The 25,796-nt window shown below is 45.3% G+C and overlaps 1 protein-coding gene across 17 annotated transcripts in view; it reads right to left on the bottom strand.

The window, feature by feature from the left end:
* Positions 1–8,625: 8,625 nt before the first annotated feature.
* The window catches only part of SVIL (supervillin), a 253,158-nt gene continuing 235,987 nt past the window's right edge, over positions 8,626–25,796 (bottom strand). For all 17 annotated transcript variants that reach the window (XM_025264270.3, XM_044928044.2, XM_044928045.2 and 14 more), the window contains 9 exons: positions 21,344–21,495; positions 18,925–19,030; positions 18,146–18,353; positions 17,282–17,415; positions 14,267–14,422; positions 12,646–12,789; positions 11,209–11,333; positions 9,707–9,862; positions 8,626–9,606 (listed from right to left, as the gene is read on the bottom strand). In XM_025264270.3, coding sequence (XP_025120055.1) covers positions 9,520–9,606; positions 9,707–9,862; positions 11,209–11,333; positions 12,646–12,789; positions 14,267–14,422; positions 17,282–17,415; positions 18,146–18,353; positions 18,925–19,030; positions 21,344–21,495 — 1,268 coding nt within the window. In that variant the 3' untranslated portion in view covers positions 8,626–9,519. The remainder of the gene's footprint in view (positions 9,607–9,706; positions 9,863–11,208; positions 11,334–12,645; positions 12,790–14,266; positions 14,423–17,281; positions 17,416–18,145; positions 18,354–18,924; positions 19,031–21,343; positions 21,496–25,796) is intronic.

Raw genomic sequence — 25,796 nt, 5'->3', positions numbered from 1 at the left:
TATCATTTAGGATCTCTGTTGCTTTAATGATTCTCTGTCTAGAATATCTGTCCATTGATGTGAGTAGGGTGTTGAAGTCTCTTGCTTTTATTGCATTCCCATCCGTTTCTCCTTTTACGTCTCTATTTGTTTTATGTATTAGGTGCTCCTATATTAGTGTTTACCAGGTGGCACAGTGGTAAAGACTCTGCCTGCCAATGCAGTAGATGCAAGAGACAGGGGTTTGATCCCTGGGTCAGGAAGATCCTTTGGAGTAGGAAATGGCAGCCCACTCCAGTATTCTTGCCTGGAAAATTCCATGGACAGAGGAGCCCATGGGATCACAGATAGTCAGACATGACTGAGCAGCTGAGCACACATACACATATTAGGTGTTATGTATGTTAACAGGTGTAAAATCCTCCTCTTGTATTGATGCTTTTATCATTATACAGTGTCCTTTATCTTTCTTTGACCTGTTTCCCTGGTGGCTCAGATGGTAAAGCATCTGCCTGCAATGCGGGAGACCTGGGTTGGGAAGATCCCCTGGAGAAGGAAATGGCAGTCCACTCCAGCACTCTTGCCTGGAAAATCCCATGGACGGAGGAGCCTGATAGGCTACAGTCCATGGGGTCGCAAAGAGTCAGACACGACTGAGTGACTTCACTTTATCTTTCTTTATGGCCTTTGCAAAACAAAGTATTTTATCTGATGTGAATATTGTGACCCCAGCTTTCTTGTCATTTTTGTTTGCATGAAATAAATATCTTTTTCTATCCCTTCAGTTTCCGTCTGTGTGTGTCCTTTGCCCTAAAGCAAGCCTCTTACAGGCAGCATATTGTTGGCTCTTGTTTTTTTTTAATCCAACCTGTTATTCTGTGTGTTTTGATTGGAGCATTCAGTCCATTGACATTTATGGTAATTACTGATCAATATGTATTTATCACCATTTTGAATCTTGTTTTCCCATTCATTTTATATTTCTTCCTTGTCGTTTTCTTTTTGTTTTTCTTGTTGTGGTTTGATGATTTTCTTTTTTATTATGTGTGTGCTTAGTCATTCAGTTGTATCTGACATCTTTGCAACCCCATGAACTGTAGCCCGACAGGCTCCTTTGTCCATGGGATTCTCCAGGCAAAAACACTGGAGTGGGTAACCATTCCCTTCTCCATGGGATCTTCCCTACTCAGGGCTCAAACCCAGGTCTCCTGTATTGCAGAAGATTCTTTACCATCTGAGACACCAGGGAAGCCTCCTTTCTTATATTATACTTATGTTTTTTTCTTTTTGATTTTTGTGAATCTATTTTATGTTTTTGATTTGTGGCTACCCTGTTTTTCAAGTATGTTAACACCTTCCTATGTCTGCTTGCCTTAGATTTATAGTCATATAGGCTCAAAGACATTCTAGGAATAAAAATCTACATTTTCTTCTCTTCTCTCATATTTTATGATTTTGATGTCCTTTTCTACACCTTCCTGTTCATCCTTTTGCTGTTTGTTGTGGTTATCATCAGTTTCACAGAAATTTTTGTTTGTTTGTTTTAATTTGTGTACTGGCTTTATTTAAGGTGATTTGTTTTCCAATTGTGATTTTCTCTTTCCTGTAGATTCTTACTATTTAGAGAGACCTTTCAGTATTTCCTTCAGATTACTGGTTAAGTATTGTTTTATTCTTTTAGTTTTTGCTTCTCCAAGAAAATTTTTTGATTTTTCCTTTATTCTAAATGGTAATATTACTGTGTAGAGTATCCTATATTACGGATCTTTCTCTTTCAGGAATTTGAATATATCTTGCCACTCCCTTCTGGCCATCAGAATTTCAGTAGAGAAACCAGCTGATAGCCATATGGGGTTCCCTTGTAATGAACTCTTTGTTTTTCTCTTGCTGCCTTTGGAACCCTGTCTTTAAGTTTGGTCATTTTTTAATAATATGTCTTGGTGTAGTCTGTTTGAGTTTAGCTTGTTTGGGAACCCTCTGTGCATTCTGTACATGAATATCTCTTCTTTGTTAGGTTTGGGAAGTTTTCAGCCATAATTTCTTCAAATACATTTTCAATCCCCTTTTCTTATTCTTCCTTTTCTGGAATCCATGTTACACATAGATTGGCTTGCTTTTGTTATCACATAGGTCTTGTATTGCTTTTATTTATTTTAATTTGGCTTTCTGTCTGCTATCCCAATTGGGTAATTTCCAGTATTCTATCATCCAGACCATTTATTCTTTCTTTCATGTTATCCATTCTGCTATTTATTGCTTTTAGTTCAGTTTTTCTCTCTGCAAATGAGTTTGCTAATTTTTCTTGGTTTCTCTCTATATTTTTTAGTTCCTTTTTAAAGTACTTTGCATTTATGTTGATAGCCTTTCTTGATTCCTTCAGTATTTTCATTATCTCCTTTTGGAAATTAGTGTCTATTAGAATGAAGATGTCTGTTTCATTGTTCTTTCAGGGGAATTCTCTTGATCTGTTATCTGGGAGTGGCTCCTTTGCTTCTTAATTTTACTTATATTTCTCTCACTCTGTGAGTTTAGGGGAAGCAGTTACCTACTGTGGTCTTGGAGGACTGTTGATATGTGGGGGTGACCCTAAGAAGCTTGTGTGAGTTTAAGGGCTTTTTTTTTTGGTATCGATGCTTGTTCCCTCCTTCCTCAGTGTGTGCTGGTCATTATCTGCTTGAGGGGGTGTGCAGATGTGGTGGCTGGTGCCTGGCGCTAGGGCTCTTGGCAGGGATGGCGGCTCAGGTGTGCCCTGAACGTGTGACGGGGTGGCGGTGGCTAGGGGCTACCTGGAGTCTGCGAGGAAGGCGGGTGACGGTGGCTTGCACCCAGACCTGGAGCCAGTGCAGGCGCTGTCCTGCCCGCTGTGAACACGTGCACAGGGAGGGAATTTGGGTCCCGCCCCTTCCCTCATGCACCCCTCAAACAATGACGCCTGGCCCCTAAGGCAGCTGGGACTTCCTCCACGCACACCCTCAGTTGTGGTTGCAGTCAGATTCCAGCCAGCCTAGGCGGTTTTTGCATGGCCATCCTCAGTCCTCTCTCTGGTCTGATGTCTGAAGCCTGAGTTCCAGCACCCAGCCCCATCCTGCACCTGTGGGTGCGTGTCTCAGGCTGGGGCGTGCAGGGCAGCGACACTGACTGCCTGTGCAGCTTCCCCTCTGCTCTGGCTGCTGCAGTTCTCTTCTGAGGCTCTGAAGCTCCCCTCCGTCCTGGCCAACCTCCCTGCCAGCGAGGGGGCTTCCCGGAGCAAGGAACTTTTCCTCTCTCATAGCCGCGTCCTGGGGCTCAGGTCCCGTCCTGATCCCTTTCTCACTTTCTTTTTTCCTACTTGCTTACGTGGAGATTTTATTGCTGTTCCGGCAGTCTGAGGTCTTCCAGCAGCATCTAGTAGGTATTCTATGGGACTTGCTCCACACACAGAAGAAATTTTTGATGTATCTGTGAGAGAAGTAAGGCTCACATCCTTCTACTCTGCCATCTTGATCACTCTCCTGCAGTTAGTTTGTATGAGTAAAGGAGGAACTAAAGTAGGGGTTTTTCTTTGGGTCAGATACTGTTCCAGTATATTCAGTATTCCATTATTTCAGTTTTCAGTTTATTTGCATATGAATCATTACCTTGACTTTGGCTTGTTATGGTCCCATGACCTTCCTAGCCACTCACTACACTGTTGATCTGCTTTCCACAAAGGCCTGTTTTGAGGCTTCGGGTCCTTACTCTGGATCTGAGATCAAGAGAGGCCTGTGAGCCTTAGAGAAGGGGCTTATGGTTGCCAGGGGAAAGGATGGGGGAAAGTTAGTTAGGAAACTCGGGATGGACATGTACACACTGCTGTATTTAAAATGGATAACCAGCAAGGTCCTTCTTTATAGCACATGGAACTCTGCCTAATTTTATGTGGAAGTCTGGATGGGAGGGGCGTTTGGAAAAGAATGGATACATGTGCATGCATGGCTGAGTCCTTTCCTGTCCACCTGAAACTATCACAACACTGTTAACTGGCTCTACCCCAAAACAAAACAAGAGGTTAAAAAAGACCTGTGAAATCAGTCCCCAAATCCTCCCTCTCTGGGCCCTGGCTGGATGCTGCCCACCCTCTGTAGGAGTGTTGAGTAGTGGTGGGGTTTGGAGGGGCTGGGTCCCCACCGCTGCTGCTCTGGACCCCCACACTGAGCCCTACATGACCACAGAACCTCATACACACCAGCATCAGCATCCAGGGACTAGCGTCTGAGCCCTGCTGTTAATGGGAGAGTTAACATGCCAAAAAACAAATGCAGTTTTTCTCTTAAGAAAGAAAAACAGCATACATCTCGATGTTAGTTGGTGTAAAGAAAAATCTAGAAGATTATAAATCAAACTGTTGAAGTAATCGTATATGGGAAGTGGTGACAAAGACGCTGCCCTTGACCAAGCTGTAGTCAGTCTCCTCTGAGTCTGTCCTTGGGTGTGGCCTCAGAGACAGGCCCATGTGTAGCTAGATCAAGGTTTAGCCAGACCCCCTCCCTCGATGTCTCATCACCCTCGTGACCTGTCGGACTCCTCACCCTCCACCATCCCCCAGGTGGTGTCTGGTCACCCTGATCTGCCCTGAGTCCTCTTAGGTCAGTTTGGCCAGAACTGCCCTTTTACCCTGGTTTTTCCTCTTAGTGGTTCTCTATCCAGTGACCCCCACCTCCATCTGCTTCTTTGCTATACATCCTCACTCTTCCTTGTGTCTTTGGAGTTGAGTCCTGTCTCTCCCCTTCAGCAGTGGCCCCTACACCTGTCGTGATTGTCCTAAATAACATCTTTTTTATTTTTGGCTGTGCCGTGAGGCTCATGGGATCTTTGACCAGGGATTGAACCCGTGCCCTCCACAGTGGAAGCACTGGGTCCTGACCACCGGGCCACTGGGGAAATCCCTGCCTTACTATCTTCACAGGTGTCATGAATGATTATTTCTTTTAACAGAAAGAACAGCTATGACTTTCAGTCTGTAAATTATATGTCCTTATAATATTTGCATTTTTCACATAGATTGGTGCGACTTTATTTTTAAAGTAGCTTGCTTGTGGTGTAATAACACACCTGTGTAAGTGTACACGTCACTCAGGCTTTAGCGCTTTCACAGGGTTGTGCAGCCACCACAACCAGTCTTAGAAAGTCTATACTTTCAGAAAGCCCCAGCCCTCAAGTTCCCTCATGCTTATCCACAGTCTTTACTCCCATCTCTATCTGCCACCCGTCTGTCTGAATGGATTTGTCTTCCCTGGAAATTCCAAATACATGAAATTGGACAGTTTATATGGCCTTTTGTATCTGGCTTCTTTCACTGAATGATGTTTCTTTTTTTTCCTCCCCTTTATGTTTCACTGGAATATAGTTGATTTACAGTTTGTGTTTCAGGTGTACAGCAGCGTGATCCAGTTACACATATACACATATTCATTCTTTTTGCAGATTCTTTCCCATATAGGTTATCACAGAATACTGAGTAGAGTTCCTTGTGCTGTGCAGTAGGTCCTTATTGTTTATTTCATATTTGGTAGTTTGTGTCTGTAAACGCCAAACTCTGGCTTTTACCCTCCATCTCATTTTTCCCTTTGGCAGCCGTGTTTGTTTTAGATATTTGTAAGTCCGTTTCTGTTTTGTATGTTTATTTGTATCATTTAAAAAAATTAGAGAAGGCAATGGCACCCCACTCCAGTACTCTTGCCTGGAAAATCCCATGGATGGAGGAGCCTGGTAGGCTGCAGTCCATGGGGTCACGAAGAGTTGGACACGACCGAGCGACTTCATTTTCACTTTTCACTTTCATGCATTGGAAAAGGAAATGGCGACCCACTCCAGTGTTCTTGCCTGGAGAATCCCAGGGATGGGGGAGCCTGGTGGGCCACCGTCTATGGGGTCGCACAGAGTCGGACACGACTAAAGCGACTTAGCAGCAGTAGCAGCAGAGTGATACATGGTATTCTCTTTCTCTCCCCGGCTTACAGTGTGACAATCTTTAGATCCATCCATGTTGCTGCAAATGGCACTATTTCATTCTTTTTTATGGCTGAGTGGTCCTCCACTGTATGTATTATACCACATCTTCTTTATATCTATGCCTCTGTTGATGGATATTTAGGCTTTTTTCCACGTCTTGGCTATTGTAAACCGTGCTGCAATGAACATTGGGGTGCCTGTGCCTTTCCAGATTATGGCTTTCTCTGGATATATGCCTAGGAGTGGGATTGCTGGTTCACATGGCAACTGGTTTTTTAAGGAACCTCCATACTGTTTGCTGTCGTTGCTGTACCAACCTGGATTCCCATCAGCAGTCTAAAAGGGTTTCCTTTTCTCCACTGCCCCGCTAGCATTTATTGTTTGTAGACTTTTGATGGTGACCATTCTGACCAGTCTGCAGTGATACCTCAGTCTGGTTTTTATTTGCTTCTCTCTGATCATTAGTGGTGTTGGACATCCTTTCCTGTGCTTTGGGCCATCTGTGTGTCTTCTCTAGAGAAATGTGTGTTTAGATCTCCTGCCATTTTTTGATTGGGTTGTTTGTTTTTCTGATATAGAGCTGCATGAGCTCTTTGTATATTTTGGAGATTAATCCCTCATCAGTTGCTTCATTTGCAAATATTTTCTCCCATTCTGTGAGTTGTATTTTTGTTAATTTGTGCTGTACAGTAAAGTGACTCAGTTATTAACACACATATTCACTTTGGTTTATCACAGGATGTTGACTATAGTTCCCTGTGCTATAGGAACTTGCTGTTCATTCCTCCTATGTTGCATCTGCTAATCCCAGACTCTCAGTTCTTAAATGGCATTTCTGAGGTCCAGGTGTGTTGGAGTGTTGATCAGTATCTTGTTACCTTTCCTGTTGGATAGTATTCCATTGTGTGACTCTACCACATTTTGTTTATCCATTTCTTAGTCAATGGACCGATGGGTTGTTTGCAGGTTTGGGTTGTTATGAATGATGCTGCCGTGATCATTCATATACAAGTCACTGTGTAGACAGGGTGTTACGTTATAATCAGAAGAAAAGAAAGAAGTGAAGGACCAAAACAGATTCTCAAGCTGTTTCTGGAATGCATCCCCTTTTACAAGAATGGAACTCCGGCACAGGAGGGGCTGGAATAAGGAGAGAATGAAGAGGGGCTCCTGAGCGGCCTTTCTGACCCTGACACAGCCCAGAAAGAACACATCGGGGTGAGGGTTCCTCACCTCTGGGGCCCGCTTGTACTACTGCAGTTCCCCCCCAACCTCAGGACACTCGTGACATCTTGTCTCCACCCAGACATCCGTTGCCCCGTGTTAAAGTTCTTTAGTTCAAAAGCAGCAAATGAAGAAAACACCAGCTGTTTTTAATAAAAGTTCCCCAGATGGCTCACCTGGGAACGTGGCTCTGGAGGAGGGGTGCAGCGCAGCTGGCCGAGGTGTTGAGACTTAGCACGTCATGTGTTCAGGCAGGGTCCCTTCCCAGGATGCAAAGGTCATGTCCTGCTATCACAAAACCACATGAGAGAGGAGGATCTAGTTCTGCAGACTGGAGAGAGATTTGGGGAAACAACTCAGGAAAAGAGGCAAAAAGCAAATGTGAAACCAAGACGGGTGCTCCGTTTATAATGAGGTGAGAGGCAGACACAGTGCTGGGGACAGTGCTTAGTACACGTGGGTATAAACAGTTTTAGAGCATTTGGGAAAATCTAGGGTAATGGGTATCGCTGATGACTCTGTATTGTCCATCACACCTACAGCAGGCTCTCCACCCAAAGGGCTTATTGCAGCATGCTTCTCTGCTCCTCCTTCCCTCGACTTTTCCATGTTTTCTCTTTGGAAGGTCTTCCGGGGTTGAACCTGTCATTTCTAGATGTGTGACCACGTTCCTTAATTTTAACTCTCTTGCTTTCCTAAGTCCCCCTCCATGACAGTAACACTGAATGGCCTTGGTAAGAATCAGTCATAGGAGGTGGGCAGTTGCAGTGCTGACTGGAAGAGGAGGTGGTGGGACAGTTCTGTGACGGCCCAGTGCCACACCGTCGTCGAGTGGTGGGGCCAGGAGCAGGTACATACCCCTGACCTATGCAGTCTTGGGGGACAGAGGGCTCATATGGTCAGTGATGGAGTTTGAAGAAATCACGGGATGGATACATGAACTATTAATAAGACCAAAGTGGGGGTGGTGGTAACAACTCATATCAGGGTATGTGGTCTTGGTTCAAAACCATGGATTTGGGGTTTGTTTACTGCAGTTGATTTACAGTGTTGTTTTAGTTTCAGGTCCACAACAAAGTTATTAAGTTACACATACATTCTTTTTCAGATTCTTTTCCCTTGGACCCTGGATTTTAGAACATAAAAGCTGGTGAGTTTTTAATGTTTTTCTACCTACCTTATATATGCAGTATTTTTAAAAAGGCATTGAGCTCTTGAATTTGATACACAGCTATAGTTGAAGATAAAGAGCTTCTGTTGAATTATGACTTGAAAAAATATGTCTTCAACTCATTTTATGGGCTGAATATCTGTCTGGTTGTATGACCTTGTATTCCATCTTGCCCTGAGCTGCATTAAAAGTTACAGCAGTTAATACTGAATGGTGAAATATTGTTACAAGGTTAACATTTACAAACAAATGTTTGCAGACAGGAACTCAATGTGACCCAATCAGTTCATAGTTGTGTTTATTCTGAAGCTTTTATTTTGGATTCCTCCATCACCAAATGACATGTATAATGTTTACAACAGGTATTAGAAATAGAGTTGTTGTTTTGTTTTGTTTTTTTTTGAAATTTCTACTATTTTAGAGTAAAATTGTAGATATTGTTCCAAACCATCGTCAAAAATTGCAGAGCAAACTTTTCTGTATATAAACTGTACATAAAACAAGGCACTATACATTTGGGGGCGATATTAAGGTAGAAAGGTGGATTCGCACAGATTCTTAAGAGCCTTTGTTCATCTTAGCACCAGAAGCAGCACTCAGAACGAGTCAGACTTCACACCAAAGGAGACGCTTCTGAACGTGGGTGAAAATACACACAGGTGGCAGAACTAACTCAACAGAGGCAACTGCCTTTTAATATTATTTTGACACCAAAAAAAAAAAATTTTAAAAGTGAATGAATACATATTGGTTTGTTAAATACATATTTGATTTATATGGTGTTTATATAAATATATATATATTTTAGAATCCACAAACTATCAAAATAACACTTTATAAAGAGAACTGCTTCAAAAAAATAGGCAACGCTGAGCTGGAGCGGGAGGGCGGTGCCGTGGCCGCCGCTGAGGACCTGCTGCGTAAGTGCATGTAGGGCCACGGATACCTCACGAACATCACCTGCTGACGTGTGGAAAGCATGTTCCCAGAGAGTTCTCTGGAACATTTACAAAATACACAACTCCCAAACAAGCAGGAGAGCTGGTCACTTCAGGTTTTAAAAATGCAGATGAAAAAACATATTTAAAAATACCAGGCTCCCCCACTAAACCATCCATTTTCCTGGTCCATCAGTATTGAAAGTGACCACCCAGGTTCCTCCAGCATCTCATGACTCAGAACAGACCTTTCGCTTTCTTCAGGTTCACCTGCTTCCAAGCGGGCAGTGCATTGTACTCGTCTCGGGTCATGTCTAGTGCAAGCTGGGAGGAGAGAAAGGAATGCCCAGCGGCTGAGTGAACGGACCCTCCGACAAGCCATGCGCGACACTCAAATGCAGTCCCACCCAGAAGAAATGCTTACCTCGAAGTCCTCATCGGTGAGATAGATCTCCAGCTTCAGAGGGTCAACTCCCTCAGGGAGCGGCCTGGCTAGGAGGTCGGCCAGTGGGTAAATGGTCTTACACAGTTTGGCTAAGACATCCTCCACTAGGGTGATCTGATTTGAAACTTCCGTGTCCTGGAGAAGAGGGAGCCGAGAGGGGGACCTCCATGTCTGCACATATTTCATCACATGCTGCATATATCACCTGGTCCATCCCCACCCGACCCCACCCTAGCCTGAGATGCTATCTCACCCTTCCATGGGTTTTCATATACATCAGCAAAAAAGTTTAGGGCCTATCACATGAGTGAATTATCAAGATGATGATTACATGTGAAGCTGAGACATCAGAAGCATGCAAATAATGGAATGTGCTTACAAATATATAAAAGCGATTAACCTTAAAAAGAATCACCCTCCCCTCTATACCTCAGATCCCATATCCTAATCCTCAGTAGAAAAAGAAGGTAAGAAAATCCATCTAGAATGTGCTGGGGCTGAATGGAGTTTTTTTTTTTTTTTTAACCCCCTCCAGGGGTCTGCAGAAAACACAGGATGGCACTGATTGATGTCCTTGAACCTGGAGAGCTTCGAGGTGTCCTGGGTCACACATCCATTGTGCACAGAGACACCTCACCATGCCTGTTGGCTCCCAGGAAGCCTGAGACCCCACCTGTGAAGATAAAGTCCACCGGGCTCCAGAGAGCTTAGGATCAGCAGCGGAGATCAAGCAGGCCCTCTCCGTGGTCAAGCAGCAGCACACTTTCGCAGTTTGTTTAAAGTTATCCAGACCTCCTATCAAATATCCCCACGTCATCTCCCACCAAATAAAAAACTTCCTTGGGGCTGCTGTTGTGAGCAGTGTTCAAAACCCATACATTAAGAAATTCTACAGAGCTGCGGTAAGCTTCCTCTTCTCGGTGCAGCTGGAAAGGATAACATGCTGTCTAATAATGTGTTTTGGTGAATAGAGGTTATGATAAATGCCTCATGGAGATAAAGGATGGCAGGAAAGAGGAGTCGAGCCATCCTGCATCAGGACAGGCTCACACCACCTTCACTCCCTGCGTTACCTGAGCAGGTGAACTCATCACGGAGTTATTCCATGTCTCCTTGGACCCAAGGTTCAGGTCTGAGACAGAGGGTTGTTCTGTGGTGCTTTACATGGACTTAAAGAGGCAATGATCTTTAACAGGTAGAAGAGATGGCTGCTTTTATTTGTGTGTTGTCTTCAAAGTAATTAAGTTCACCTTTGCTTTTGTTTGGACCTGAGCATGGTGTGTAGAAAGTTACCCAGTTAATTTCATTGACTTCTCCTTAGGCTTCTCTTCTCCCTACGCTGATTCTGTGTAGACTGGTCAACACGTGAACAAGGAATCGCATTTTCACATGAAAACGCAGTTGGCCTTTTCTCCCCAGGGGAAGCCACCCTACAGCCTGAAAGGCAGGGAGCCCCTGGAGGGGGGAGTAGGGGTGCTCACCATCTCCGTGATCTCTGCGATGTCTTCTCTGTGCTCCCAGCTGGGGAACATGTTGGTGAAGGTCAGGGGTTCCAGGCCAGCGTGGATGAGGTAAGACTTGGGGGGCGGCTTCTTCAGGTTTTTCCCTGCGGTCACACAGAAGGCAGACATCACAGACCCGGTGTGGCCCTGAAGGCCCTGTCTTTGTCTGATTTCCCCTGAAATCTTTTGTTTGCATCTCTTGACTTCAGGCTTAAAACGTAAGTTATGAGTAGTTGACAACCCCGCCTGGAGGATGTTTACATAAGATGTTTAACTTCATGCATATAGGTATGCATACAGTTGCCTGGAAGTGATCTGACTTTAAGGTTCCTGACCCTAACAGAACCCTCCCTGGATGGGAGGAAAGACAGGCTCTCTCTGTGGTGTCTGGGGGCTCCTTTTCCTCCTCCTGGACTCACCCGTCAAATATTCCTCCGACTTCCTGACCCAGCATCAAGCTCAGTGGGAATTAACCAGCTAACGACAGCAGTTTAGAAGCGGTTTTAGCTTAAATGTTTGGTGGGAAATTTAGTTATTTTATTATGAAAGAGTTTAACACTAATCATGAGGTCTTAAAAATTCAGAAATTAATTACTGGCATCTTCATTTTATATAAAAGACCAACAGTTTCAGGTGGATGGTATAATAGAGAAGCCACGAATGGACTGCACACCTTTCTTTGCAGATGTAACACTAATAATAATGACAGAAAGGTTGCCGTCGGCCTTCCAGCCCATTTGGGGGCTCTCTCTACTCCTTGACAGGGTCCCTCAGCATGATTAACCGTGAGTGCAGGAGGGTTTTAACCAGGCTAGCCATCCCACAACTCAGCTGTTCATCTCGAGGGTGACAGGTTAATAATAGATGGCCTTATAGTATCAGGTTGGCCAAGAAGTTCATTTCGGTTTTTCCATAAGATGTTATATAAAAACCCAAAAGAACTTTTTGATCAGTCCAATAGAAGAGATATTCCCTAGTTTGTTGAAATGGGGAGGGGCAATATAAGGGGTAGTGGATTAAGCAGTATAAACCATTAGGTATAAAATCTGCTACCAGGATATTTTGTATAACATGGGGAATATAGTTGATGTTTTATAATAGCTATAAATGGAGTATAACCTTTAAACATCATGAATCATTGTATCATACACCTGTAACATATAATATTGTACATTTACTTGACTTCAATTTAAGGAGAAATCTGATTCATGTTGGCAGCTTAGAATATATTAATTTCAAAAGTAATAAGCCTCAAAAAGTTCCAGGGGAAAAAAAAGTCGGTTTCATGGCTGACTGCAGCTTTTTTCCCAGGCTAGTGCCACCCACAGAAAGGGAGGCCTGGCCCGGGTCTCTGAGTGAGTCTGCAGAAAGCCCTCAGGGTGTCTGATGGAGGGTGCCCACTGCTGGGGGCCTCACCTCGGCAGTACCGCAGCACTGTCTCCATGGCACTCTTCCGGTCCGAGGCCCAGCGGATGCGCGCGGAGCCCGTGATCTTGTTCTCGATGGGCCACCAGCCTTGCCAGAGGTACACCTCGTGGTGATTGTCAACAAGGAAAAGTGCTGTGAGGGCAGAGCAGACAGTCAGGGACTCTTCCCCAAGCCTAACCGGTGCCTCCCTCCCTGCCACTATGGTCAGTGGGAGAAGCCCCTTGGCAGGTAAACTCAGGGCCACAGGGAGGGTCCCCCTGGTGACGTGGCTTTCGAGGGACAAACCAGGCAAAGCCTGAGGCAGAGCTGGCATTGATGAGGTAGGCTCTTTCCTCCTCTCCTCTTAATTCCCTGCCTCTCCCAACTCCGCAGCTGCTCTCTGGGTCCTGGCCAGGTGCCAAGATTGGGATAGATGAGACACGTGACCCCCGAGGGGCTGTCAGCGCCACTGACCCCCAAGAGCATGTTAAACACTGGGGAGCACGTCGCGCTTGCCATGCCCATGCTTGACCTGCTAAGTAGGCCACCTGAGTCCACGGTTCCTTTAGGGAGGAATGGGCCTGCAGAGATCCTCTTCTCTCCAGCAAACCATTAGCCTGACCCTTCTTTGACGTCGCCAAGGCCTCTCGCACCCCCTGGCTCAGCTCACCAGTCTTTCCCTGGCTCTCATCTCTGGGTTCTGTGATAACCACACGACTGAAAAGCCCAGTGGAGGCTGAAGACCCAACCTGAGCCTTAGGATGAAGAGGTGGGTGGCAGCCTTTTCTAAGTCACTAGCTAATATTTCCCCAGTATGACCATGTGTACCAGGCAAGCTTTTCAGGTGGCGACGGGGTGGCCAGGGTCCGTGAGGTTCCTGATGCCACTCCAGGATCTTGTAATGTGAGAGCGGAGACGCCCCAAGGCTGGGACAGCTGACCTCAGACACAACTGTCTCTGCAGCCCAGTCCCTGGTGACTGTCCCAACCACAACAACAGCACAGAGGCTCTGTCTTGTGGTGGAGGTCATGTGGAAACAGCCCTGACCTTGGGATCAGGAGGCACAGGAGAGAGCCTTGGCCCTGCTCTGCAGCCTGGAATTGTAGACACCACTCTGGGGTTCACCCCAAAGATGCTCCCAACCCCTGCTCCTACTACTCTGACAAGGTTCCCTTGCAGCTGGGGGTTTCAGGGAAAGCTTTTGCTTTACCCAATAAAAGGGAGAGACTTGGCTATCATTGCAGTTTCCCCCACTCTTCTTTTTTTTTCTCTTTTGAACAGAAACATGATGGCTGGAGCAAGGGCAGCCATATGAGAACATGAATCAAGAAGATGGAGGGAAAGCTGAGAGAACAGCAGAGACTGATGCCTGACATAGTTGCACTCAACCTATTCTTAACTGATGAGTTTGGGTGAATTTAGTATCTGAGGGTCAGTTTTTTATACTATAATACGTGATTGATGTCATCTTCCTTTGGTTGGGGGAAGGTATGAGGATTACATGAGCGATAATATAAGAAAGTGTACTTGGCAGATAAAAACTGCTTACTAGATGCAAAGTAAAAAGACTTCTTAGAAGGTGAGCCTTCTGCTGGCTCAGCACGACTCCCCCCCCTTCTGTGGGCCGTACCTGGCTGTGGGGCGCTGTATAGGTCTTCCTGCAGGAAGGGCATAGAGTTGACCACAGAGGGGTCTCGGGCGGGATACATGAACTCTGTGGCTGAGAAGTCACCAGAGGAGCTGCTGAGGATGAACAGGCGGGGTGTGAAGTTAAAATTTCCAGGATCTTTGAAAGAAAAGAGAACAAAAAGCTAAAGACAAATAAATTCCAGGTGGACTGGAGAATTAATGTAAGACATGAAATGATCAAAGCACGAGTGTAAAAAGGGGTACAGTTCATCTGAACTTGGAGGTGGGCAAGGCCTTTTTAATCATAACTGCATAAGAAGTAATTCAAGAAGAGATTTATGCATTAACAACATAAAAATGAAAAATTACACTGCATTAGAAAGCACCCTCAACCAAACAAAATGAAAAGGCAAGTGACAAAATGGGAAATATGGAAACCTGTTCATATCTTTAGCAGTATATAAAGAAATGTAATAATAATAAATATCTAAAAATGTGCTAAAGGCACAAATAAAATATTCACCCAAACAGAAGTATATGTGGCTAACAAATACATACAGACAGCATTTAACAGTACTTCTAATTTAAAACATTAAGTTATAACAGTGTTTAGATCATAATTTCTACCATCAGTGAGGAAAAGTAATAAACCAAGCATGTGACTGTGCTGTGAAATGTACACATTTGTAAACTGCTGGTGAGGTGGGCTACAATCAATGGTAAGAATGGAATTTGGTGCCAGTGTTCTGGGGACACTTGCAGATGTTACTGTAAGACTTTATAATAACTTTACCACAGTTGTTCCAGGTATAGGAATTTACCTTAACTAGAAACAAATGCAGATAATTCTTTAGAAAACTATTCACAACTTTAGAGAAAAATTTGAAACAACTCAGTTCTCCAGCTATTAAGTAGAGAGTGGCAATATATACTCATAAAATACCTGCAGCCATAACTCTATAAATATTAACATAGGCTTTGGGAAATGGTTCATCATAAATTTTTTCAATAGATACATTGGAAAAATCTTTTGGAGATTTGTGACAACTTGAAAAACCTGCAGACAAATTGCATAGCCTAGAAATACTGAAAAAAGTAATAAAATTTAGGTATGTCATGAATGCATCAGATCTATGTAGATACCTACCTTTACAGAGGCATAAGGTGAGTGATATTTAATGTAAGATTAATAATGTGTTAGTTTTCTTACTTTTCTATAACTTTTTCCAAAGAATTACTATGCAGTCTGCATGTCTCTTGTAACTGGAGAAGCTGTGTATCAGTTATCTTTAGGGGTAGGTGATTTTTATAAAAATGTAACAGTGCTTTCAATAGTTTATTATGACTCTTGTGACTGAAAGGCTGCATGCCATAAAAACGTTACAACCATTCATTAGTGTATCAGCTGGGGTGCTGAGAAGCAGCTGTATCAGTGACACTAGGCAATATAAAGTAATCATATTGTTGCTTTTTTTGTTATCAGTGCCTGAATCATTCATTATATTGGGTTGGCCAAAGAGTTCATTCAAGATTTTCATAACACATGGAAAAACCTAAACAAACTTTTTGTCCAACCCAATATCTGTAAATAAATACAAATTTGTTTCACAATATCTTTTAATTTTTGATGTCTAGTATTAGTAATACATATAACATCTAGAGTATTTTGTATCCACTAAGACAATATTGATGTAGGTACTGACAAATGATTCATCTCATAAACAGAAATTTATAGTATCCTATAGTAAATGTAATTTCCATCCCTTATAATTTTCATTACATTCACTTTTTTGTAAGAATTATATAATTACATACAACCTACAGACTAGGTGTTAACTCTGTGTTCTTGGTAAGGCTTTCAGTCAACAGTTGGGTATGAGTAGTGAAGTTTGGGGGGAGTGACAGGTTATATGTAGGGACTTCCCTGGTGGTCCAGGGGTTAAGACTCTGCCTTGCAATGCAGGGGACACAGTTGGGGAACCAAGATCCCACAGGCCATGAGGGCTTAAGCCCTGACATAGCCAAATAACAAGTTATATATGGATTTTCAACTGTGTGTGTGGGGGAGGGTGGGGGGGTGGAGCTTAGCCCCTAACCTCTATGTTGTTCAAGGATCAACTATATTTTAAGAACTTCTGGAAAAGTTTGTAAAACTCAAGAGGCAGTACAGTGTGGTCACAAGGACATCCCACTGTTGTCCAACCTGGGCTGAGATGGTTAAGCTCCCAGGCCTCAGCTTCCCTGCTGGTGAACCAGGGCAGCTTCTAGGTTGGGCTGTGAGCATGGGGTGAGGGAACATGTAGCCGGTGGTTAGCCAGGGCCTAGCTCAGCCTAAACTGCTTAGTAATTGCTTGTCTTATGTTGTTCTGTATGTATGTCAACCTGTAAATTTTGTGTATTCAAAGACAAGACTGACCCACTCTCATTTAAACCCCAGTTTCCCAGGACAACTTCCCAGGTGGCTCAGTGGTAAAGAACCCGCCTGCCAGTGCAGGAACCATGGGTTTGATCTCTGGGCTGGGAAGATCCCCTGGAGGAGGAAACAGCACCCACTCAAGTATTCTTGCCTGGAAAAACCCCCTGACAGAGGGTTGCAAAGAGTCAGACGCCACTTGGTGACTAAACCACCACTATTTCTCTGCACCCTGGGCACTGGCTAAACCAAAAACACCTCATCCCAGAGGCTCACGCTGTGCCCATCTGGTTTCCTGGAATGCTACCTCCTTCCCTTCTCTGCAAGTCACGGCTACACATCCAAGGCTCCAGGAAGTGCCCTGTCCTTTTTGGAGCCCTGTGTGACACTTCCTGGCAGAAGCATTCTCTATGAACAACTCTACCCTGACACACACAGTATCTACATGGCATCATAACTAGTGATAAATGTTATTTAGTCTTCTTGGGTTGTTGGCCCGAGAAGACCCTGCCTTGGACTCCTCGTGTGTTGTGTGGAGCACATGTGCATAAATATTTACATACTGAGGAAGCTGGTGCTCGGAGGTGCCGGCTCTAGGCTTACCTTGAAGCATGCAGTCGTAGGCTTTCCGGTCTCTCCTCCCCAGAGCGTCCCAGAACCCCAGGGGCTCCGAGCCTTCATCACACTCATGAATTGTCACTTTGCTGCTACTGTGCAGCCCGGCCTCTAGGGGACATCTGCATGGAGAGAGGCCAGTAGTTTTTATCAGGCCCAGAACTGTGGGCAGGACAAAATTATTCCAGACTACATCTACAGATTGGCTCAGCATCTTTCCTGCTTTCCAGCTAAAACGATCCTTATAATGAATGACAGCCCGCTCTGTAGTATATGAGTGGGTTCTCACCTGGGGCTGTCGAGTGTGCTGTCTCTGGGTCGTGGGCACCTGCCTGGAAGAGGAAGGGAGCCCAGTATCCATTGCGCCTGCCCTGGGGACTCTGGTAATGCACTTGGGCGGCTGTCTCCCGGACACCCTTGTCCCCGGAGGAGGGGGCACCTGACAGTCTGACACAGTGGGTGTGTCCCAGCTCTCTTTAGCTGAGTGTTTGCAAACCTTCCACACCTCTGACAAAACCAGCTCTGATCCCCTAAATGATGTTTCAAATTTGTTCTCTTTTAAATAACCAAGGACCCAGGCTGATAATTCGAGAGCCGAATCACACCTCTGAAGGGGTCTTCTGCCTTTTACGGAAGCAGGTAAATCCTCAGAAAGTGGGGACAGCCCTCAAGGGGAGGTTTGGGCTGAACGTGTGTCATGAACTTGGACCTTCAGGGCCCCTGACCTCGTGGGGACCTCCCCACACGGAGTCATGCTGGACATATGGGGGCATCCACGGGGCTCTTGGGATCCTCAGCCTGTACCCTGGAGGCCCTCGCTCAGGGAGAGGTGCTCACACACACGGCACTCACTGGTCCTTGATTTTATTGGCTGCAGTCCGTCCGACCTCCTTCGTGTGGGCCTGGGCTTTGCATCCGTGCCACAGGTAGATGAGGGCTTTGTGGACGTTGAGGACGACCATGGACGTCCTAGACCTGAGGCTGCTGCAGTGACAGGCCACCTCCAGCAAGTTCCCCTCCACAGGCACCTCTCCGCGCACACAGTACAGCCGCCACTCGCCTGCAGGGGGCGCCAGTGGCACAGTTAGGAGGCGACCGAGCAGGGAGGGGACCCTGCCAGGCAGCCCAAGCCCCACTCCTTCCTGTGTCTGGAGGGGCAGGTGGAGGCGAGGCCGGTTTCTAACTCAGGCCCAGAAAACAAACCTTTGTGGACTCAGAAACAGGTTGCCAAAAGTTCACAATGCAGAAAAACCAGTTTCACAAAATTTATAAAGACCTAGGTAAGTTGTAACCAGGCACATTTTAAGAAGCTTGAAAGCTGTGATGATTTTTTTAAGATGTTGCTCAACAGAAATCTCATAATTTAAAAGATAAAGTCACTGATTTTTTTTCCCTCCAGGATCCAGTTTAAGGTCAACTTGTGGCCTTGTGCATGCAAAGCTGGATTCTGAAGGCAACTCCACAGAAGGAGGGGGAGGGGTGTGGGCGCCCCATAAAGCTGATTTATAAGGCAAACTTATAAATTTGCCTTCAGCTACATGAAGAGAGACTTACTCCAAACCGCCACCCCTGTAAAAATACCTTCCCCGAAGGAAAAACAGAAGCGAATTCCAGGAGTGAGAGTGACTCACTCTGTGTGTTTTCTTCCTCCTCCTCCCGTCTCCCGGAGTGGACCACCATCCCCCCCTGGAAGCACTGCAGGAAACAGGGGGGCTCCTTGCCCTGCAGGACCTGGACCTTCCGATTGAAACACATGACAGAGTGATAAGTCACGGGCCCGGTGCTGCGGTCATACAGCTAACACATGCCCACGTAGAAAATCTGAGAAATATTGAGAAGGACAAATAAAAGCCAGTGATAATACCGTGATTTATAGAGAACACTATTACAGTTCTAGAGTACAGCTTTCCTATCATACAAAGTATTTTTCAGGTGTATATTTTTCCAAGTAGGATTGCTGTTTTATGTTGCTTTTATACCTTGATTTTCTTCACCTAGTGTTTTTCTATCATCACATGTCCTTTACAGCATGAATTCTGATATTCTGCAGTAGGGATATAATGTGATTAATTTAAACATGTTTCTAATAAAACGTCTCAGCAGTGAGAATGACCAGCCACTGACTCAGTGTTTCTGGGGAAAAGAACTCTTTTGCAGCCTCTCATCCCCTCAGAGGCCTGTCACCCAGGGCACCTCAGTCACTGCATCTGTTAACCCATCAGCGTGAGATGCAACATAGTAACAGGAACCGAGGCTTGAGTCAGCTGACTCACTCTGCCAAAGACATTTTCCCTTAAACAGGAAACTGTTGAACAGAGCCTGGCAGTTGGGCAGCATTGAAAGGCAGGAAGTGTTTCTCACTATAAGTTATCAACCTCAGGACCTACTGTGCATCAGTAAGGGCCATTTTGTGCGAGTGGTTTCTGTTTCTTCAGTGATTTTTCACCCATTGGATTGATAGAAAATGAAATGCTCCAATTGGATTAAGACTCAAAACCCTAAGGATGATTTCCAAGGTATGATAAAACATTTGTTTATGGCCTCTACCCGCCCCCCCCCCCAAAAAAAGCAGTTGAAATGATCCACTATGAGGAATAAATTAGCTTTCAGAGACGAACAGCTATTATGTGGAAAATAATAGTCCACAGTAAAAAAAAATGCATTAAATACTTTTAGGGAAGAGGGTTGGTTCTTAGGAACCTGAAGGCTGAGTGCTTGTGGATCTGTTTCTGGAGAAAATACCTCTGCTCTCTTTCCTGATGTTTTTCTTCCAAGACAGTAAAAGGATGCTAAGATCTCCAAAACGCCAGAATCAACTCTTAATTACCCATAATAAAGGAAGGGACCCAAGGTTAGATAATCCAAACGTTAAAAAGGAATGCTTTCAAAACCTTTGACTTTGGGCAGTGGTACCTGCCACGCATCACACAGGCTCTGGGGTTATGGGGTGGGTAAGACCAGGATAGACACAGTTTCTTTCATGCTTAGAGAGGAAGACAGAGAATAAGTAAACAGTGACCGTCCTTTTATGTTGGGGTAAGTGCTGTGGAAAAATAAAGCAAAGGGACAGAGAAGGTGGAAAAAGCATGAGGAGGTGACATCCAGACAGAAACCCAGGGGAGTGCCAGGCCAGGGAGATCCCTGCAAAAGCCCTGCAGTGGGCAGAAAGGGGGAGCCATAACAAGATGGGAGTGGCCTGAACAGGTGTACAGATGAGCGAGGTTGGAGGGTGCAGGACTGACACCCGCAGACCCTTAGATGGTGGTCTGGGTGTAACGGAGAACAGAGGTCTGGGTGTGACGGAGAACAGAGGGCAGGGCATGATCCGAAGGGTCCTAGGAAAATCACCCAGTGTGCCATGGGGGATGCAGGCCATGGGAAGACTCAGTCTTTACATGTGTCTCTGATATTTCCTGAGGATGGATTTGTGTAAGTGGAATAACTGATCAAAGTGTGTGAGCACTTTAAGGTTCTTAAGCCAAAGCTGCCTTTCAGGGTGGCTGTTTCAATTTACACTTTGCAGCAGAGACAGGCACGGGCACCCATCCTCCTGAATCCTCACCAGCCCTGAATCCATTCTTTTAAAACACTTGTGCCATTTTAGGAGTGGAAAGTGGCATCTTTGTCCTATTTACAATTCCTTGATGATCAGTTAAGTGAAACCTTAACGCTTATGGGCTCTTTAAACTTAATTTTGTAGATTTGTTATTTGCAGATAAACTTTGCTGCTGCTGCTGCTAAGTCGCTTCAGTTGTGTCCGACTCTGTGCGACCCCATAGACGGCAGCCCACCAGGCTCCTCCATCCCTGGGATTCTCCAGGCAAGAACACTGGAGTGGGTTGCCATTTAAGGCCATATTATAAGAGGTCTGCCTTCCTGGCCAGGGAGGTGATGAAAGAGGAGACGGAGCCTGAAATACAGAGAAGCCGGATCAAGACTAAGGAGGCTTTGGACAATGCTGTCCTTTGTTCATTAGAATCAGGTCCTTAGGGAAACAAGCCAGGCACCCTCCTTTCCCTTGTTTGCGGCACATCTGCTTCCAGGACTTACCTGGGCCCCCCTTTCCTCGTCCAGCTCCACTGTCATCAGAGCTGATGTGCCCTTCTCACTCACGGTCGACTGGCGGCCTTGCCAGAAGAAGTAGACACATTTCTCTTTGCCAGCCACCCTGACCGAGTGCTCCCCCTTCTGCCGGCTTCCCACTGCAAACACAAAGAAGAGCAGAGTGTGGGGTGGGCAGGGGATAAACCGCAAGAAGAGCCAGTGTGCAGCTCAGGCCTCCAGACTCTGAGGACAAACAGTAGAGGCACAACCCTGGGGTGCAGGGCTGGGGATAAATCATTTACAATGGAGGGAATGTCGATCTTGGTTGGCCACTGGAAGGGAGAGAAACCACCTTTCTTCCAGCTAATGGACCCCAAGCCTCCAAACTGGAGGAAAATGATCTCCAGGCCCTCCTGATACCCCAAGATAAACATCTATCATCTGGGGAGATAGTAGGCCATCCAGGTGCGTGTAACAGAAAAGTGCGGACGCCAGAGCAGGCCTGGGCCTGATTGTGCCTGATGACACAAGCACAATTTCCGTGTTTCACCAACCGTTGGCAACGATCCGCTGGTGGAGAAAAGATACTGCAAACAACAGTTGGGCCAGCTTTAAGCACAAAGGAAGAAATGTCATCTGCTAAGACTGTTCAGTAAAAAAAACTTTGAAGTCTCCAAGTTATGTCAGAAATGGGAGAGACAAATTGCGGACCTATCACTTTCACAAAATAACCCAGGATTTAAGTGATGACTGCCACCAGGGCTGCAGCCAGGATGAAGGGCTGGTTAGTCTCACCGCCGGGACCTCGCAGGCACTGGAGAGACCACAGCAGTGCATGGAAGGCAGACCCCACTGAGGGACAGTCACGGACAGTGATCTGGGTGAGTGGTCACTTCAGACAGGAGTTCAGACCCCAAACCGTTACCTTTAGGAAGAGATCTGTCTCCAGACTCCCTCATGTGTTCAGGAAATATTTACTGACCACCTACCATGTGCTAGGACAACGATGATGAGCAAGGTGACTTCAGAGGGTGTCAGCACTGAGAGGAGACGGGGGATGTGACAGGGGCAGGCTGAGCACTGCTGGAGTGCCTGCTGGGGAAGGCCTTTGCAAGGAGGTGCATAAGAGAGGCCTGAATGACCGTGACCAAGAGGCAGAGTGTTCTAGGCTGAGTGACATCAGGAGACTAAGATCTCCACTCATGCCCGGGTGGTCCCGGGTGCGATCAACCCAGGGAGGATGCAGGTGCCTCTGATACCCGTATATGTTAAAAATCAGGAAGAATAAACGTGGGCTGGGATCGACGTTTATATTGTAATGTGTATAAAATAGGTAATTAATGAGAACCTACTGTATAGCACAGGGAACTCTACACAGTGCTCTCTGCGGTGACCTATATGGGAAGGAAATTTTTAAAAGATGGGATATACATAGATACACACACACAGGTAATTCACCTTGCTGCACAGCAGAAACTAACACAACATTGTAAAGCAACTATAATACTCCAATAAAATATTTAAAAACAAAAATACCAAAAATAATAATCGGACTCTCTGGTTCTATATGATCTCAATTTTTCTCAACCCCAATCTCATTGACAAAATCACAGTTGTCTTAAGGTTTGAAGGTAAGAAGAAAGCTCAATTATTTCAAGTTTCTAAGTGGTCAGGGGCCATATTTATGTGATTTCTTTTGGTCTTTTTATCAAAGTACTCAAACAGCTTTCATAAATGATTATGATAATTCTTAAAGGATTCTGACCAAGCTCAGGCCTTAGCACCTTCTACTGTGAACCTGAAATCGTCAAATCTGTGTACTTCTAGGTGCACCAAGCAAATAGAAACCACCCCCTGAATAGATGTTACATGTCCACAATTACTTTGGAAGCCACTTGTTGAAAGTTTTGCGAATTTAAGTAGGAACAGAAGTTATCTTTGTTCAGCAATCCCACACTCTTCAAAGCAGTGAAAATTAGTCACATCAGTTAGACTACTACTAGGGAGAGAGATGCTTAAAAGTTATCACAGCAGTTTACACGTCTTGGAATTTGTTACCAGTCTGTTAAATATATGTTCATACTTAAATAATCAGTGTTGTGCACCCTAACATTCTAAAATGGGCTTGCCTACATATACCTAAAATAGGACTATGTTCCCTTAAAAATATTCCATAAAAGTTTTCACAAATTTTCCTTGCAATTTTCTTCAGCATACCCCGAATTTAATCCTGTGTACAACTTACTTTTTGATGCATGTATTGATTTTTAGTTTTAGCAAAGGTTAAGCTGTATTAGTTAAGCTCTATGTTAAGAACTTCTGGATTGTCCTCTTTGCGGCCCTGACCCGAGGCTGAATGTAACGTGTTGCTGCATGCTGCCATCCACCTACTTCAGAGAGGAAGGTCATTATCAGGAGTTGCGTTTAGAAGAAACAAAAAACAGGTGGTGGCTGTTCAGCCACGTGAACTGCTCAGCACGTGGTCTTGCAGCCAACCTCCTACAATAGGAACTTGACTCCTGCATGGGGCCCCGGTGGGGCCTGACCCAGCATCACTGGGTACCCCAAGCTGCCTGTTCCCTGACCCTGTGGGGACTTGAGCCACATCCTGCAGCACCTGAGGTGGCATCTGGGGCAGGACACTGACCACTGGGGCCTCTGGTCTCCCTGGTCACAGTTCACATCCCAAGGAGCAGACTGCCCAGAGTCAGCCAAGAGGGTGACAGTGCTGTGTCACCAGGAGCTGCTTTCTGCTGGGCCTGCCCACAGGGCACCTTGAATTCAGTCCCCTTTGCAGGTGCAGCCCCTGTGGGTCTGAGTGATGTGGGGACTGGACCAGCTGTCACCAAGGGGCCAGGGCTTCTGTGATGACCACAGAGCAGCTGCAAATGCTGTTAGGCTCTGCTTTTCTGCTCCCAGAGGGATGGCCTGGAATCTGAACGCTGCCTGGCTTCCCTTAATCCTCCGCAGCTGGGCTTCATCAAAGCTGTCACTTTGTCCATAAAGGTGCCTGCCGCAGGGTCTGGCTGTGACATGTACCCTGTGTTCACTGGGGAGAAACACAAAGTATTTGCCCAGGTCACATCAGCATTTCTCAGGGGCCTCTCAGAAATCTGAGATCTGTTTTTTAAATTCATTTTCATATAGTCTTAGTCATCCATTCACTGACCTTTATTTTTTAAGAAAAGGAGACAAGTAAATTTCAGATGGTAGCTCCCCCGTCTGGTTTTGTAAAACAGCAAGCCCCTTCCCTTCCTCTACTTTTAAGGCTGAGGACAGCGGGTGCTCTTGAAAGTGGCTCCTTACTGGTCCCATGTCCACAACATCAAAGGTTAGTAGGTCTTTTCCCACTAAATTCCTGCTGATTGTCTCAACTGCCAGGCAGCACAGATGAGTACTCAGTGTCCAACTTGGCAGTTCACCCCAGAGTTTAAACCCACAACAGAGACCCTCTGGGAACTGCTATCACTGGGGTGGACCCATGGTATCTCATCTTCCAGTTCAATGCAGGAGCTATGCTGAGAAGGTCAGCAATGATGATGTCTGCACCTCTACATGCTAAACATCCCACATACCCGATCCTAGGACCCTGGCAAGCAGGGTATTATAATCTCCATTTGCCAGGTGAGTAAACCGAGCCTCAGACAGGTTATGTAAATTTCCCCAATTTGCACAGTTAGTGGCTCCTGAGAAGATTCAGACCCAGGCTGTAGGGTCCCTGGGTCTAGGGCCTTTCCTCCAAGCTGGGAGGCCTTCTTGGGGAGAAAAGGGGTCTTGAGTGTCCAGTCCTATGTCCTGTGACTGTCCAGTCACATGGTCCCTAAAAAAGTCTCTTATTCCTTAAATATAAGACCTGATACCATAAAACTCCTAGGAGAGAACATGGGCAAAACATCCTATGACAGAAATTACACCAGTGTTTTCTTATGTCAGTCTCCCGAGGCAACAGAAATCAAAGCAAAAACAAATGGGACCTAATCAGACTTACAACCAAAGGAAAAGACAGCCCATGGGATGGGAGAAAATACTTAAAAATGATGTAACTGACAAGAGCTTAATCTCTAAACTATACAATAGCTCATACAACTCAACAACAGAAAACAACCCAATTGAAAAATGGGCAGAAGATCTAAATAGACGTTTTTCCAAAGAAGACATAAAGATGGCTAGTAGGCAGTTGAAAAGATGCTCAACATCATTAATTATTAGAGAAATGCAAATCAAAACCACAGTGAAGTATCACCTGTTACCATTCAGAATGACCATCATTTTAAAATCTACAAATAAATGCTGGAGAGGGTATGGAGAAAAGGGACACCCTCCTATACTGTTGGTGAGAATGTAAGTTGGTGCAACCACTGTGGATAACAGTATGGAAGTTCCTCAGAAAACTAAAACAAGAATTACCATATGATCCAGCAGTTCCATTCCTGGGCATATATCCAGGAAAAAACTGTTA

The sequence above is a fragment of the Bubalus bubalis genome, chromosome 14 (genome assembly GCF_019923935.1).
Source record: "Bubalus bubalis isolate 160015118507 breed Murrah chromosome 14, NDDB_SH_1, whole genome shotgun sequence".
Classification (NCBI taxonomy): Eukaryota; Metazoa; Chordata; class Mammalia; order Artiodactyla; family Bovidae; genus Bubalus; species Bubalus bubalis.
The sequence above is the reverse complement of the archived record's forward strand: the minus strand, read 5'-3'. Positions and strand labels throughout refer to the sequence as shown.